This window comes from Mobula hypostoma, chromosome 2, assembly GCF_963921235.1.
Source record: "Mobula hypostoma chromosome 2, sMobHyp1.1, whole genome shotgun sequence".
In the NCBI taxonomy this organism is placed as follows: domain Eukaryota; kingdom Metazoa; phylum Chordata; class Chondrichthyes; order Myliobatiformes; family Myliobatidae; genus Mobula; species Mobula hypostoma.
The window spans coordinates 120,952,258-120,970,266 of NC_086098.1; the positions used below are offsets into that span (position 1 = coordinate 120,952,258).

The 18,009-nt window shown below is 42.0% G+C and overlaps 1 protein-coding gene across 1 annotated transcript in view; it reads right to left on the reverse strand.

Annotated features, from left to right (window-relative positions):
• Nucleotides 1–6,885: 6,885 nt before the first annotated feature.
• The window catches only part of LOC134342431 (inactive tyrosine-protein kinase 7-like), a 226,225-nt gene continuing 215,101 nt past the window's right edge, over nucleotides 6,886–18,009 (reverse strand). The window contains exon 20 of the mRNA XM_063040552.1: nucleotides 6,886–8,152. Within this exon, the coding sequence (XP_062896622.1) occupies nucleotides 7,992–8,152 (161 nt within the window). The 3' untranslated portion in view covers nucleotides 6,886–7,991. The remainder of the gene's footprint in view (nucleotides 8,153–18,009) is intronic.

Sequence of the window (18,009 nt, forward strand, 5' to 3'; positions counted from 1 at the left end):
CCATAAGACAAAGGAGCAGAAGTCCGCCATTCGGCCTATCGAGTCTGCTCTGCCATTTTATCATGAGCTGATCCATTCTCCCATTTAGTCCCACTCCCCCGCCTTCTCACCATAACCTTTGATGCCCTGGCTACTCAGATACCTATCAATCTCTGCCTTAAATACACCCAATGACTTGGCCTCCACTGCTGCCCGTGGCAACAACTTCCATAGATTCACCACCCTCTGGCTAAAAAAATTTCTTCGCATCTCTGTTCTGAATGGGCGCCCTTCAATCCTTAAGTCATGCCCTCTCGTACTACACTCCCCCACCATGGGAAACAATTTTGCCACATCCACTCTGTCCATGCCTTTCAATATTCAAAGTGCTCTTTGGAGCAGTGCAGTTGTCTTTTTCTATAGGTGCTCCTCTGTTCAGCCAAGGTGGCATGCAGAGGGTGAGTTGTCAGGATTTTCCGTAGCGGCCTTTGTTCTAACACCGCCTCCACTGTGTCCAATTTGACCCCTATAACACAGCAAGTCTTTCTAATCAGTTTATTAACCCTGTTGGCATCACCTGTGTTGATACCATTGCCCCAGCACACCACAGTATAGAAGATTGTACTGGTGACACCAGACGTAGAAAATGTGAAAGGCCTGTGTACCCCACAGGACCTCAGTCTTCTCAGGAAGTAGAAGCAACTCCAGCACTTCTTGTGCACAACCTCTGTGTTGGTGCTCCACTCAAATCTGTCATCCAGGTGCACCCCCAGGTACTTTTTGAGCAGTTGTCAGGAAGATACTGACAACTGTTCTAAGTAGCTAGAGCTGGATAGCCATGTTCTCTCCTGGGTGCCAGTGTCAAGAGGAGGTGAAATGTGAGACAGAATATTATTGATCATCTGGTAAGATAGGTAAGGCAACAGCACATGGAACTTAAACCTGATAAATTCTAAGTGCATGAATAAAGATAGGCCATGTACCATCAAATGCAGTGCCTGAGAGAGTATTGAGGAAAAGGCCAAAATTAGTATAGATAGACGGTAGTGAAGAAGGCATAGGGGATGCCAGAGACCAGAGCTGGGATGTCCTGTCATAACTTTATGAAAGTTTGATTAAGCCACAGCTGAAATATTGTGTGCAGTTCTGATCACCACAGTCTAGGAAGGTTGTGATTGTACTGGAGGGTATAAAGAGGATATTCACCAGGAAGGTGCCTGAATGGAATGTTTCAATTATGGGGAGAGATTGGAAAGGCTAGTTTTATTCTCCTTGGAGCAAAAGACTGAGATGACCTGACAGGAAAAATAGACAGGGTAAAGAGTAGAAAAAACATAACATGGCCGAGGTCTTCAAGAACAAAAGAAGAAATCAAAAGAATCATTTTCACCTTGAAGACTGGCTGCAATCTGGAACAAACTACCTGAGAGGATGGAGGAGACAGGCACTCACGACGTTTAAGTAGCTGTGGGCTTCACAGCTGGACAGGTGAGAAGACAGTTGAAATGTCTCAACCCAAGCAAGGCTGCAGGACCGGATGCTGTCAGTACCAGGGTGCTTAAAGCCTGTGCCCCTCAGCTATGTGGAGTACTTTGACATGTCTTCAACCTGAGCCTGAGGCTCCAGAGGGTTCCTGTGCTGTGGAAGACGTCCTGTCTTGAAGACGCTGCGCCCCAGCAGCCTCAATGACTACAGACCGTTGGCATTGACCTCCCACATCATGAAGACCCTGGAGAGACTTGTTCTGGAGCTGCTCTAGCCTATGGTCAGGCCACACTTAGATCCCCTTCAGTTCGCCTACCAGCCCCGACTAGGAATTGAGGATGCTATCGTCTACCTGCTGAACCGAGTCTACGCCCACCTGGACAAGCCAGCGAGCACTGTGAGGGTCATGTTTTTTGACTTCTCCAGTGCGTTCAACACCATCCGCCCTGCTCTGCTGGGGGAGAAGCTGACAGCGATGCAGGTGGATGCTTCCCTGGTGTCATGGATTCTTGATTACCTGACTGGCAGACTACAGTACGTGTGCTTGCAACACCGTGTGTCCGACAGAGTGATCAGCAGCACTGGGGCTCCGCAGGGGACTGTCTTGTCTCCCTTTCTCTTCACCATTTACACCTCGGACTTCAACTACTGCACAGAGTCTTGTCATCTTCAGAAGTTTTCTGATGACTCTGCCATAGTTGGATGCATCAGCAAGGGAGATGAGGCTGAGTACAGGGCTAAGGTAGGAAACTTTGTCACATAGTGTGAGCAGAATTATCTGCAGCTTAAAGAGAAAAAGACTAAGGAGCTGGTGGTAGACCTGTGGAGGACTAAGGCACCGGTGACCCCGTTTCCATCCAGGGGGTCAGTGTGGACATGGTGGAGGATTACAAATACCTGGGGATACGAATTGACAATAAACTGGACTGGTCAAAGAACACTGAGGCTGTCTACAAGAAGGGTCAGAGCCATCTCTATTTCCTGAGGAGACTGAGGTCCTTTAACATCTGCCGGACGATGCTGAGGATGTACTACGAGTCTCTGGTGGCCGGTGCTATCATGTTTGCTGTTGTGTGCTGGGGCAGCAGGCTGAGGGTAGCAGACACCAACAGAATCAACAAACTCATTCGTAAGGCCAGTGATATTGTGGGGATGGAACCGGACTCTCTGACTGTGGTGTCTGAAAAGAGGATGCTATCTAAGTTGCATGCCATCTTGGACAATGTCTCCCATCCACTACATAATGGACTGGTTGGGCACAGGAGTACATTCAGCCAGAGACTCATTCCACCGAGATGCAGCACTGAGCGTCATAGGAAGTCATTCCTGCCTGTGGCCATCAAACTTTACAACTCCTCCCTTGGAGGGTCAGACACCCTGAGCCAAAAGGCTGGTCCTGGACTTATTTCCTGGCATAATTTACATATTACTATTTAATTATTTATGGTTCAACTGTAATGAAAACCAATTTCCCTCAGGATCAATAAAGTATGACTACGACTATGTATCTACCCGAGCACTTGAATCATCAAGGCATTGTGGTAAATAGATTTAGTACCGAGGAGTGCTTGATGGTCAGCATGAACAAGGTTAAGCAAAGGGTTCTGGGCTGTGACACTACGGTACCCCACAACATACAGACTGACATTAGTTTAATGGACTAGCATTCTGCACAGCATTGGACTTGCTGGCACTCCAGAGGAAGAAAAAGCCACCCTGCAGGGATAAGTTCTGCTTGAACCAGGCAGGAACTGCAGATCTGATAACTAGGATTGTAGAAAGGGCTTTCAGCTAGGAAAAGGGCAAGAGGAAGGTTTATAGACTCAAAGGAAAAGGTTAAGGCTAAACAGTAAAGTAGCAGCTTACATAATAGTCAGGGATGTGACAGATTTGTGGGAAAAATGCAAAGGGAAACAACTCAAGAAAAAAATGATCAGCAGTTTAAACTAAAGGCCTTTGAATGAATATAGCATTTATAATAAACAAGACAAACCACACTACAGCAATAAATGGTTTGACTCACTAGTTAGGGAAATGAGGTTACACGATAACCAGAGTGCAACAGAACTAGTTCCTCAGCAGAATCACACTGCCTCCTAGTGTTGCTTGATGTTGACAGCTGGTGTCCAGCTACTCTGTGCGCAGGTGCTGTGTTCCACCGCTAGTCTCCTAAGTAGTTGAAGTAGATTCATCCCTTGTTAATGGGAGCATCTTACTGTGAGGGTTGAGTTATGCTGTCAGCAATGATCCAGAGCTTACCAGACCTGTGCTCACCATCATTAATCAGCAGTGGGGGAAGCCTAAATCCAGTAAATAGAAAATTCACTGCCACTAGAATACATCATGGTGAGCGTGAAGTTACCAGTGCAGTACAAGATGAAGGAGATGAAATGGTGAGATGTGAGGAGAAGGGATGAGAAAGAGTAGCTTGATGATCATCTATGTATATTCAGAGTGAGTCTACATGTGTGCGCACACGCATGTGTGATAAGTCTGTGCAGAAGAACCTCATTGCCAGTTGCTGCAGATCTCCTTGCTAGCAGGCCAAGACTTCACTCGGTCAAACCTATCTGGTAATGCATTAACACTAACGCATGCTATACAAGAACTAACTCTGTTAAGTAATCCATGCAGATGCATCTTCTCTCCTCAGTCCTGGAGTAGAAGCAAACAATCTAACCCAAGCAACTGTCAAGAGAAAGAAGCATTTCAAGTGAAGAACCAAAGCCAGAGCAGTTCAAAAGGATCTTGACAAATGGAGAGGAAATTAATGCAGAAAGAGACAAATCTTACCACTGAAGGAATACAATTAATGGATCATCAATCTTAACAAGTCAGGTTTGGAGAATAAAATTACAGAAGGCATACAGGAAAATTCCATGGACCTAATGGACATGTAAATGACAATATTAACTGGTAATCTTATAGTTATACACTTGGGAAATCTACACATGGAATTCTATGCACATTTCAAAACAGACAGAACTGGAGTCTTGAACTTACAAACACAAACGTGAGAAAATCTGCAGATGCTGGAAATTCTTGAACTTACATAAAGCCAATGATGTAGATTTGATTAGCCCAAGATAGATTGGGAAAGTAGAGTAAATCTGATGTTAGATTATGACACAAATTAAAGCAATGGTCCAATTTTCAATGTACCTTCCACTTTGAAGCAACAGCTTCAGGAAGAAAGCAACTCATCCACAATTAATTGACATGGACTAGGTAAGTTTACAATGTCGCACAGCATTATAGGTTTGAGGACTGGGGGAGTTTTCAGAAGCAGTAATAGATTAATCAAAAATTAATGAAATGGAAGCATGTGTATCAAATAAATAAATGAAATAAAGTTCCTTGTACAATGTATACGATGTAAAATGGAGAATAGTTCTGACGAAAGCTCAATGATCTGACCAAATGCTGCCTAACCCACTGAACATTTCCAGCATTGTTTTATAGTGAGAATAGACTAAAAGGAGAACTGGAGTTAAAAGGTCCAATGAGTGAGGATGTCATTTCAGAGAAAAGATTGAAGAAATTCAAGATACAAATCCACTGAAGCTTCTACAAGAGGTGGTGCAGAAACTGGATGCATCAATGATAGTTGTCCAGAATGCCTGAGGTTCCAGAGCAGCTCCAGCAGAATATAAACCATAATTACAAAACATTTAGCCTGTTGTCTGTTGGCATAAGATGCTGGAATCCATCATTCACAACATCTGTAGGATCAGAATCTGGTCAGACAGGGGAAAATACAGCTTGACAACTCTAAATCTTTAAGAATGAAAACAGTAGAACCGGAGGACGTAGTATACTTCATTTTTTTAAAAAATGCATTTGCTACCACAAAACAGGTTGTTTCATCAAATAAGGCTGAAGCATAGATTAAGGAAAGAAAACAGTAGGAACAAATGGGATGTTTTAAACCAGTGAACCGTTATGAGTAGTTGACCACAGCTATTCACAATTTATAATAACTTGGATGCCAAGATAGGGTAATACATTCAAATTTGCTAGTGACATAGCAATTAGTCAGAAAATTAATTGCAGAGGATACAAGGTGTTCGTAGAGAGACAGAGATGGGTTAAGTGCTTGAGCAAGTAAGTGGGAAAGATGTCAAGCTAGTTCCTTAGGTGGAAGAATAAAAAAAAACTTTTAAAATTGACAAAATGCATCAGTATGTGATGGCTCAGGAACCCCAGCGGGTAAACCTACAGGAAGTAATTAGGTCTGTTAACGTATGTGGTTCAGTGGACAAGAGGCCTGTGAATGTAGAGGGCTTTGTAGGAACTACATTTGAGAGATATACTTGCTTTGGAATTCTGAGAAGAAAGTAATAGTGGCCAAGATCACCAGGGTATGAACAGAAGATTCTGTAATATTAACAAGGAAGCTGCTTGGAGGCATTTTCTTGAAATTGGCAAATCCAGAATAAGGGGTAAAGTCCCAGGACGAGAGGACAATAACAAGGAGAGATGTTGTGTCAATGCAGCATTTACAGTCCTCCTAGGAAGGGAATTCCAAATATTTGCAACACAAGTGAAGAGGTGAAGGCGCAGATCAGTTCATTGTAATAATATAAATTATTTTAAATGTACAAGCTTTATTAACAGAAGTATAGATTAGAAAAACAAAAGTTACACTGGAGCATTGCCTTCATTGTTGATGGATGTAAAGGCCTTGATGAAAGGATACAACGGGTGAAGATTTTGCTTTGCAGAGAGACGAGAACAGCTGGGTTATCCTCCTTAGAACACTGATGGTGAAGGAGGAGTGTAGAAAGTTAAAATATATTCAGAAGTCACAGAAGTTGGGATGGTGTTCCAAAAGAGGCATTTTTTCCAAAGGTACATGGTGATGAGAGATGAGGGCTCCCCACAGGACTGACTAAATCCGGAATCTGGTTCAACACTGATTTTCAAAAATAAACTGGATTATGAGTTATTCGAAAATAAATATTAATGTTTGCAGGGATGGACTGAGTTAATGAAACAACTTGCCAACGGTCAGAGATTGGAGTCAGAAACAATCAACTGGAAGACCTTCTCATCTCACAATATTGTCCACATGGTACAGTGGTTCACACAGATACAAGGCCTTGGCCAACCTATCCTGTCATTGTGAGACACACACACCTATCACACACAAAGCCTTGTCCAGCCTCTCCGCTAGTGTGAGGGAGAGGGAAGAGGCCTTGCCCAGCCTCTCTCCTCACTGAGACACACACACAGCCTTGTCCAGCCTCTCCTCTCACTACGAGACATACCAGTCACACTCAGCCAGCTTCTATGACACATGTTCTGTGTGACCTGTGTCACTCTCATCTGTGACTGATGTTGGACAGGCCATCTTCCTTTTCCCTGCTGTGCTACAGGACTGTTTGTAATGATATTCCACAGCTGCATAAAGATGAAACCAAGTACCAAAAATTGTCAACTTTATTGACAGCAGCATTTTAAAAAATGACGGATATGAAACCAAATACAGAAGCCAAATACGAGCAAAAAAAGTTATTCATGTTTAAAAAAAAATCTATTTCAGCCAAGGTTTATCTCTTTACATACTTTTTAAAAACTGAAAAACTTAATACAAAAAGGTCTTGAAAAGAAATAAAAAGAAACAGGAACTTTAATTTCTTAAGTTTTGAACATTGATAAAAAAATTCCTTCATTGACCAGGCACTTGGTTCAGTATAGATTTGCCTATATGTAACACCAGTTCAATACTGGCTTTAGATATAGTGTTTTTGCTTGTAAATATATGTTTAAAGGTTAACATACATAAAATAAACTTTAAAAAAGCCAAATAAACAGTACCATGATAGAAAGACTAGATCACTGAGAACCTATTAGTATAAATAGAGGCTTCTCAAGCTTATTTCTACAGCAAGAAGTGTTGATGACATGAGCTCAAGCATCATGCGATCACGAACAATCATGCAGCAGACAGCCGACACGTTTGCAGTTCATGATCGTCTCTCAGTTTCTCTGAATGTGATTAGATATCCAAGATCAACTGTGCACAGTTCTTGCATTTTGGAAATAAATAATTGATTAAGGAAATTTATTCAGCCTCATAATTTGCTGGTTACAAGATCAATGATTGTGCTATTTTAACAGTTCCCACCTGAGACAGTGGGTGGAGTAATTGATACTCATTGCTCTCATTCAATACACTGGTCATTCTGTCTTGTTGCTGTTCTCTGCCTACCAGAACTCAGCTGATGGCTTTGGAGGTGGTTATCCCAAGCTCTTGTACCCAACAGACTAAAATTCTCCACAGCAAAAATACATGTACAAAGGTAGCAGAGGACAGAAGCCTTACGAAATGGCAGTCTGTAGTGTTGACCTTAAGGCAAAAGGACCCTGGAATTTGAGATGCTCATTTCCTTGTATGAATTAATAATAAAAATAAAGGAAAAAAATTAAAAATATCAGATACAGCCAACAAACCCAAAGGGATGCCTTTCATTCCTGAAACACTGTACATGATACACAATTATGGGAACAGTTAACAATTCCCCTCACACTTTGCTGTCAGCAGGAATTTCACCAAGAGTGTTGGCAATCTCACTGAAGGATGGACGGTCCTTGGGGCTGGATGCCCAGCAGTGTTGCATCAGTTTGTGGAGTTTGGGTGGGCAACCTTCAGGTGCAGAGAGTTTGATTTCGTTGTTCTGTACACCTGGAAAACAACACAACCTTGGGTCATCTTCACATGAAAACATGTTTCACCTCAACTTCTTCCATCCCACCCACCATTTGATGCAGAAATTCAGTAAGTACCACCACTGCCTTGGGATATCCATCAGCTGTGCAAAACTTCACTTCTACGATGGCTTAACCTCTCATGGTGTAAGCAGGACTGGTGAAACATCTCCCTACAATTTGTACAAAAGAATTAGGGAGATCTCCCTGGTGCCAACTATCAAATAAGTAGTTCTAGTTGTGCATTTCGTTAATCACACAGCACAGAAACTGAACTTTGACCCCAACTCGTACACGCTAACCAAGATTCCTACCTAAGCTAGTTCCATTTGCCCACATACTGTACCTCTACATGAAGTTGCCCCGCAGGTCCTCCTTAAATCTTTCCCCTCTCACCTTAATCAAATGCCCTACAGGCTTTGATTCCCTTTCCCTGGGGAAAAATATAAACTGCAACCACCTTATCTATGCCACTTAAGATTTTATACACCTCTCTATGGTCACTCCTCAGCCCCCAACACACCACGGAATAAACTCATACCTTGTTCAATCTGACTCTATAACCCAGTTCCTTGAGTTCTGACAACGTCCTTGTAAATATCCTCTGCACTCTTTCCAGAGAATGACATCATTCCTATAATAAGGTAAATACTACCAAAATAAAATAGGCAGTGTTGCTTCTCTAACCTGCACCTGGCCTCAACGTGACAGTACAGGAGGCTGTGGACACATGTCATTGTGGGAGTGGGAAGTGGAATTAAAATGGCTGATCACCATGAGGTCATAGCTGATGGAGCACAGGTGCTCGAAGTGATTCCACAGTCAGTGCCATGTCTCACCAATGTGGTGGAGACCACTCCAGATACAATAAACAATCTTGTTGGATTCATATGAGAAGTGCTGAATTACCCTGAAGACCTGTTTAGGCCCTTAATGGTGGTCAGGGAGGTGGTGTAACATTTGGGATGGTTACAGAGATAAGTGCCTGAGGGGGATCAGTGGACAGAAAGTCATCCCTGTGGAAAGCAGAAAGGGAAGAAGAGAAGATGTGCTTGGTGGTTAAAATAAGTTGGAGAAGGTGGAAATTGGATGTGTAGGCTCGTGGTCTGGTAAGTGAGTATAAGGAAAACACTATTCCTGTCATTATGATAGGGATGGAATGAATGCAGGCATGCAGGACATGGAGGAGATGTAGGCGAGGGCTGCATTTATTGTAATTTTTAATCCAAAACACTTCTTTAATCCAAATATAACCTCACCAATATCTTATTCAACTGGAACATAGCATCTCAACTTCTATACTCATTCCCTTGACAGACAAAAGTCAAAGTGTCAAATGCCTTCTTTGCCACAGTGTGTACATGTAATGCCATTTTCAGGAAACCATACGATTGTATTTTAAGATCGCTCCATGCTACCATACACTGTAGAAGTCCAACGTTGGTTTGACATCCAAGTATGTAACACCTTGCATTTATTAGAATTTAAATAATTTGCCATTCCTCCTTATTTATTCGTGACTAGGATACATTATTTGGTACTTAGTTAAAACTGCAGCATGGTTCCAATTAATTGTTCCATAAGATGGACACTTGACAACAGCCACAACAAATAATTGCAGAGATGATTGAAATCTATTTAAAGCTACAAATAAAATAATTTCTTTATTTAATTACAATTAAACAATTGTTATCAACAATTTTTAGAGTGTACATTAGGAGTCCAACTCTTCACTGCTTCATTACTTTTTCACCTTTCAACGAGATGGATGTGCTTGGTACAGTGACATCAGCTTCTCAACATCAGGTTGAATGTCACTCAGGAGACTCAGATCCCCACATTCAGTCCGTTTTGTTGCTTTACCATAAGACCCAAGCACAGAATTAGGCCATTTGGCCCATCCAGTCTGCTCCACCATTTAATCATGGCTGATCCTTTGCTCCTCTCCTCAGCCCCACTCCCCGGCCTTCTCCCCCAACCTTTGATGCCGTGCCCAAGCAAGAGCCCATCAATCTCTGCCTAAATACACCCAACGACCTGGCCTCCATAGTGGACTATGGTAATAAATTGCACAAATTCACCATGGTTGCTTTGGAAGAAGTTGAGTGACTGCACTGAAATCGGCTCCACAAGGCAATAAAGGACATCTTGACCTTCTGCCACAGTGCTGGATAGCGTTCAGAGATTTCTTTTTGTAACCAAAGTCCTGATGTGAATTTTTTGGATCTCGCCTTCAGCTCAAAGTCATTTCATAGTGAAATCAGTTCTTCATTCAGCCTTCCTGTTAATTCCTCATGACAAGCCTTCTGCAATGAATTTATTACCCAATCTGGAATTTGGATCAAAAGGAGATCCTGACATCTTGCTGACATGTCTTGATGTAGCTCACCCAGGTGGCCACAATCTACTTGAAGATCTGGTATTCTTTCTTTCTCTTCCAATTCAGAGAGGCTCAGAAATTGGAAAGGGTTGTGATGGCCAATGCTGCACTTAAATAGAGTTAACGTAGAAATGTAGAGGTGCTTGATAAAATTCCAATTGCTGAGTTACCAAAGTTAAACTTTTTCAAGAGCTTCAATCATTTCAATAAGACTCTCATCATTTCCTTGCAATTGAAGATTGATTTAATTGAACTTTGTGAATAATTCTTATAAATAAGCAATGTCATGCCTAATATTCTTGAGTTGACTCCAAAATTAAGCATTCAAGTCTTCAAGATAACAGTGTTTAATGATTTATGGAGCAGATCACTTAGGTTTTTTTGCGATAAGATGTTGACTATGGATTACAGAGTGTATCGTAAATATGTTGAGTACAGCTTTTTTTTTCAGAAAAGTAATAACCCCATGGTGGTGTCCTTTCATTGGTGGTGCACAAGCAAGAATGTTAGTGAGTGGAATGTCTTTCTCTTTGAAAAATTGCTCAACAACCTGAAACATTGACTCTCCCTTCATATCTGTTTCTAATCCCCTTGCAAATAACACTCTTGAACCACGCTTTTTTTCTTTTATGAAGTAAACATAACCAAGACGCAAAGATTCGTTGCCTGGCAAAGTTGACTCATCCAACTGCACAGCGAATTCCATTGTCCATAGTACGTTTCACAATGTGTCTTCCACATTATATGTTTCACCTATATGTCTTTGCCAGTTGTCGCTGAGCAGACTCATTTTAATTATTTGATCTGGTGACTTGGCAAAACTGTACTAAGAACTTCCTTTACTGCTGGCAGAATAAGTTCTTCTCCAATTGTACAATCAATGAGCAATGAACTGTTGTGTTAAGCATGCCAACCATCACTGCATTGTTGTAAAGTGCTAGCAAACAGATTGAATTGTTTTCCATTTCTAAAAGTTTTCACAAAGTGACGGAAAATAAGCCAAGTTATCGTTTGCTTTATAGAGTGTACTCTCTTCAAATGTTCAAGAAGCCTGGATGATTTCATTGCCTCAGTGGGAGAAAGCTTTTTCACACAAAAGACGCATTGGCTGCTGTTGTTTGCTCAGTACTGGTATAAATCTGTATTTCATATTCTCTACACTTTTCCATTTGGTCTGCTTCTACCATTTCCATTATGGATTAGTGACCATAGTCAAATCACCTATTGTTTAAATACAACCTCAAGCACTGTGATCAATAAAGGGGAAAGTGATGATATCATCATAGCTCAGGCAAAATCCGACTGATTAAAAGTGCATAACGTGAAGCAGCAACATCTCCGTTGGGCCGTGGGCTAGAGAAATGCGGTCAAGACGATTCAAAACGGCAACTTTACCCCAATGCCAAACAGTTCAGATTTCTCATGAAATGTCAAATACCAAAGTACCACATTGCTTTTCAACAACCATAATGCACTTTAAGCTAAGTCCACAAGAAAGGTGGGTTAGCAAGAAATGATTATGTGATCATTGTAATCAATTATGAGGCACTGAGAATCAAATACTTACAATAAATAATTAATTTCTTAAATTAAGCCTGTATTCCCTCAGCTGCTCCCAATGGCCCCTTTGGAACTCCCATTGCCCCAGGAAGGAGGGGCAATATTGCTCATTTCGGGAACCATTGCTCTATCAGTTCACTCCACGTGAAAAAATAATTCTCAGGTCTCCTTTAAATCTCTCCTCTTAAACCTGTGCCTTTAATTTTTGATTCCCTTTCTCTTGTAAAAAGATTGAATGCATTCACCCCGTCTATGTCCCTCATGATTTTATATGCCTCCATAGTTTCACCTCTCATTCTCCTATGCTCCAATGAATAAAGGCCTAGCCTGCACAACATCTCCCTCAATTCAGTTTTTGAGTCCTGACAACATTCTTATAAATCTTCTTTGTACTCTTCAAGAGTTAAATGTTTCTTACATCAAACACCCAAAGCAGAATGATTTTCTCAATCCACACTGAGGCAACTATTACTATTAATGTTTGGCCAGGCAAACAGTAAGACCGGGCTGGATATGGACCTTCTCTCAGGAGGTGGCTCATTTAGCCTGAGCACATTAAGTCTGAGCTGGAATAGGAGTCCAGATCATCCTTTGCTTCTCCCAATTTATACAAGCTACCTTATTTTGGTTTACTCCTGGTTGGGGAACTGTTTTTTTTTGGTTATTATTTGACAATACTGTGCATGTTCAATTACTCAAAAGAAAACCAGGTAAATATAAAACCTTCAGGTTTTTATAATAAATTGCCAAACATTAGTAAAGAGAGTGACAGATATTGCTGCCTGCATCTTCACCCCTCCGGGTGATGTCCCACATTACCCTGTCACATTACAGGTATCAAACAAATGTGACTGGTAATATCTTAAAATGCATGGTTGGCATCATAAAATAGAAAGCCATTAAGATTTCTATGACTGCAAAAATGTAAAAGAAGATGACAAAATTCAAAGTAAATTTATTATCAAAGTACATGCATGTCACAATTCACAACCCTGAGATTTGTTTCCTTGCAGGCATACTCAGAAAATCCAAGAAACAATAGAATCAAAGACCACACCTAACAGGACAAACAAATAACCAATGTGCAAAAGACAACTAACTGTGCAAATACAAATAAAAAGATATAAATACCAAGAACATGAGATGAAGAGTCCTTGAAGTGAGTCAATAAGTTGTGGGAACAATTCTGTAATGGGATGAGTGAAGTTACTGGTGATCTGAGTTCAGAGGCTCCTGTACCTTCTTCCTGATAGCAGCAGCAAGAAGAGAGCATGTCCTGGGTGGTGGGGGCCCCTGAGGTTGGATGTTGCTTTCCTGTGACAGTGTTTCGTGTGGATGTTCTCAATGATGCGGAGGGCTTTACCCGTGTTGAACTGGGTCATATCCAATACATTTTGTTGGACTTTCTGTTCAAGGCCATGATGCAGCCACCCAATCACACAGCTACAGGTTTGTCGAAGTTTTAGATGCTGAATCTTCACGAACTACTAAGAGAGTAGAGGCGCTGCTGTGTTTTCTTTGTAATTGCACTTACTGCTGGGTCCAAGACAGATCCTCTGAAATAATAAAACCAAGAAATTTAAGATTGCTAACCCTCTCCACCTCTGATCCCCCAATGAGGACTGGTTCCAGTTTCCTCCTCCTGAATCAGCTCCTTTGTCTTGCTGACATTGAGTGAGAAGTTGTTGTTATGGCATCACTCAGCCAGATTTCCAATTTCCTTCCGCTATGCTGATTCGCCACCACCTTTGATTTGGACGCCAGTTGTGTCATCAGCAAACTTAAATATGGCAATGGAGCTCTGCTTTGCCTCACAGTCATAAATATAAACTGAGTAGAGCAGAGGACTAAGCAAAAAGCCTTGTGGTGCATCTGTGCTGATGGTAATTATGGAGATGTTGTTGAAAATCTTAACTGACTGAGGTCTACAAGTGAGGAAACAGAGGATCCAGTTGCATAAGGATGTGTCAGGGCCATTGTCTTGAAGCTTATTGATTAGCTTTGAGAGGATGATAGTGTTGATAGCTGTAGTCGTTAAAGAGGATCCTGATGTTTGCATCTTTGCTATCCAGATGTTCCAGGGTTGAGTGAAGAGCCAACAAGATAACATCTGCTGTGCACTTGTTGCTCTGGTAGGCAGATCCAGGTCACTTCTCAGGCAACAGTTGATGTTTCATGACCAACCTCCCAAAACACTTCATTCAAGATACAAAAAGGTCCAGGTATGATCTAAGGTAATCCATTTTACGGGCAAAGTGATAATTCCGAACCAAACTTGAATCACTGAAGGATGCTCAACAGTTGTCTTACAAAGTGAAACTAAGTGACATAGGTGATAATGAGGCTTTGCTCCCAGATGTGCTCAATGCCTTCTATACTCGCTTTGACCGTCAAAACATGGAGGGACCTTCACAAACTTGAATATGGCATTGGAGCTCTGCTTAGCCTCATAGTCAAAAGTGTAAAGTGAGTAGAGCAGGGGGCTAAGCACACAGCCTTGTTTTGCAGCTGTGCTGATGGAGATTGTGGAGGTGTTGTTGTTGCCATTGAGCATGTAGGAGGGAGACTGAAAATCTGGCCGATTGGTGCCAATACAACCACCTCTTCCTCAATGTCAGCAAGACCAAGGAGCTGATTATTGACTTCAGAAGGAAACCAGAGGTCTGTGAGCCAGTACTCATTAGAATGTCAGAGGTGGAGAGGGTCAGTAACTTTAAATTGCTCAGTGTTATCAATTCGGAAGACCCATCCTGTGCACAGCATGTAAGGAGAAATGCGAAGAAAGCACAGCGGAGACTCTACTTCCTTAGGAGCTTGTGAATATTCAGCATGATATCTAAAACTTTGACAAACTTCTATAGGTGTGTAGAGGAGAGTCTGTTGTCTGGCTGCATCACAGTCTGTCACGGAAAAGCCAATGTCCTTGAACAAAAAAATCCAACAAAAAGTAGTGGATATGGCCCAGTCCATTATGGGTAAAGCCATCCCCACCATTGAGCACATCTACACAAAGTGTTGTCGCAGAAAAGCGGCATTCTTCATCAGGGACCCCCACCACCCAGGTCGCACTCTCTTTTCGCTGCTGCCATCGGAAGGTGGTACAGGAGCCTCAGGACTCACAGCACCAGGGTCAAGAACAGTTATTACTCCTAAACTATCAAGTTCTTGAACCACAGGGATAACTTCACTTGCCTCATCACTGAAATGTTCCCACAATCTTTGGACTCACTTTCAAGGATTCTTCAACTCGTGTTTTCAATAGTTATTTATTATTTCTTTCTTTTTGCATTTACTGATTGTCTTATAGTCCAAAGTAAACTGGTTGAACACCCAAGCTTGTATGGCCTTTCACTGATTCTATTACTTTTACTACTTCAGTATGGATTTATTGAGTATGTACAAAAGAAAATCATCTCAGGGTTGTATAAGTTGACTTTGATAATTTATTTACTTTGAATTTTAAATGTAAAAACTATCTTCATGACCCTACCCAGCCGTCCCTGCCATTTATTCTCCTTGACCCACAAAAACTTGACCATCCATGTGCATTACCTGACACTTGTCTGGATTAAATTTCTTTTAATAATCACTAGATTCTGGAATGGTTCCTGAGGACTGCAAAATTGCAAATGTCTCTTCCCTCTTTAAGAAGGGGGAGCAGGCAGAAGAAAGGAATTCTTTGAGGAAATAACAGGTGAAATAGACCAAGGAGAGTCAGTAGATGTTGTTTAGTTGGATTTTCAGAAGGCCTTCAACATGATGCCGCACGTGAGGCTGCTTAACAAGAGCCCATGGAAGGATAGAAGATTGGCTGACTGGCAGGAGACAAAGAGTGGGAATAAAGGCAACCTTTTCTGATTGCCTGCTGGTGATTAGTGGTGCTCAACCTTTTCTGATTGCCTGCTGGTGATTAGTGGTGCTCTGCAGGGGTCGGTGTTGGGGCGGCTTCTTTTTACATTGTATGTCAATGATTTGGGTAACGGAATTGATGGCTTTGTGGCCAAGTTTGTGGACTATACGAAGATAGGTGGAGGGGCAGGGACAGGTGGTTTTGAAGAAGCAAGGAGTCTGCAGAACTTAGGACAGATTGGGAGAATGAGCAAAGAACTGGCAGGGAAGTGCAGGGAAGTGTATGGTCATGCACTGTGGTAGAAGGAATAAAAGTGTAGGCTATTTTCTAAATGGGGAAAAAATTCAAAAGCAGAGGTGCAAAGGGACTTCGGAGACCTTCTGCAGGACTCCCTAAAGATCAACTTGGAGATTGAGTCAGCAGTAAGAAAGGCAAATACAATGTTAGCATTCATTTCGAGAGGAATAGAATATAAAAGGCAAAGATGTAATGCTGAGGCTTTATAAGGCATTGGTCAGACCACATTTGGAATATCATGAACAGTTTTGGGCCCCTTATCTAAGAAAGGATATGCTGGCATTGGAGAGTGATAGAGGAGGTTCACAAGAATGCTTCCACAAATGAAAGGGTTAACATATGAAGAGTATTTGATGGCTTTGGGTCTCTACCTGCTGGTGTTTAGAAGAATCAGGGTGGTTCTCATGGGAAGTTATCAAATATTGAAAGGCCTAGACAATACATGTGGAGATGTTTCCTCTAGTGGGAGTGTCTAGGAGCAGAAGGCACACCCTCAGAATAAAGGGACATCCATTTCGAACATAGATAAGGAGGAATTTCTTTGGCCAGAGTGTGGTGAATCAGTGGAATTCATTGCCATGGACAGATGTGGAGGCCAAGTCACTGAGGAAATTTAAAGCAAAAAGGTTCTCGGTTAGTCAAGGTGTCAAAGGTTACAGGAAGAAGGCAGAGAACAGGGTTGAGAAAGATAATAAATAACCCATGATGGAATGACAGAGCAGCCGCAACGGACCAGTGGCCTAATTCTACTCCTATGTCTCATGGTCTTAATTCTATCCACCACTACTCAGCCCAGTTTTCCATCTGGCATGTCCCACTGTATTCTTAGACAAGCCTCTTCACTTTCTCTGATTCCAACAGTTTTCACATTGTCTGCAAACTTACTGATTATACCACCTGCATTACTATTAAGTCAATAATACATACAGTATTATAAACAATGGTCCCAGCACTGATCCATGTGGCATGCCACTAGCTACTGACTTCATCAGAGAAACTCATCCACCAATACTTGCTGCCTCCTATCACCAGCCAGTTTTGGATCCAGTTCACTAACATGCCTCAGATCCCTTGTGGAACTTGTCAAAGCCTTACTGTATTCTGTGTTAGCCATACATATTATTAATAAGGGCACGGTATTATCTATCCTCCAGTCTACTGGCTACTGCAGGTACAAAGCTCTCCATGAGAATCCTATCAATTTCCAGCTTGCTGCTCTTAGTATCCTGGGACAGATCCATCTTAATGTGTCCCAATATTTCAAGCACCTCCTCTTTTTTGATACAATTGATTTCCCAGCCCTCATCCTCACATCCTGATCCTCTCTTCAATGAACCATCCCTCAACCTCCAACCTCTGCCCACCTGTCCCTTTTCCACCACCTCCTCTCTTCCTCCCCCCCCACCGACTTTCTAACCTGTAGCCCAAGCCTTCACCGCACCCAACAACTCTCCGCTACCCCCCATCCCATGCAGAAAAGACTGTCTTTAGATGCAGTGAGAGCGTGTTGGTGGGTCCCAGTGCACAATTCCTAAGCTGGGCCAGATTCATTTTTTGACAGCCTCCATCATCATTCAGTCTATACAATATCTGGGCAGAACAGTAGCAATTAGCGCAACACTGTAAGTAAGGAGTTTGTGCATTTTCCTCTGACCATGGGGTTTTTGTCCAGGTGCTCTGGTTTCCTCTCATGTTCCAAAGACATATGGTTAGGGCTAGCATTAGTAAGTTGCTATGTTGGGTATGC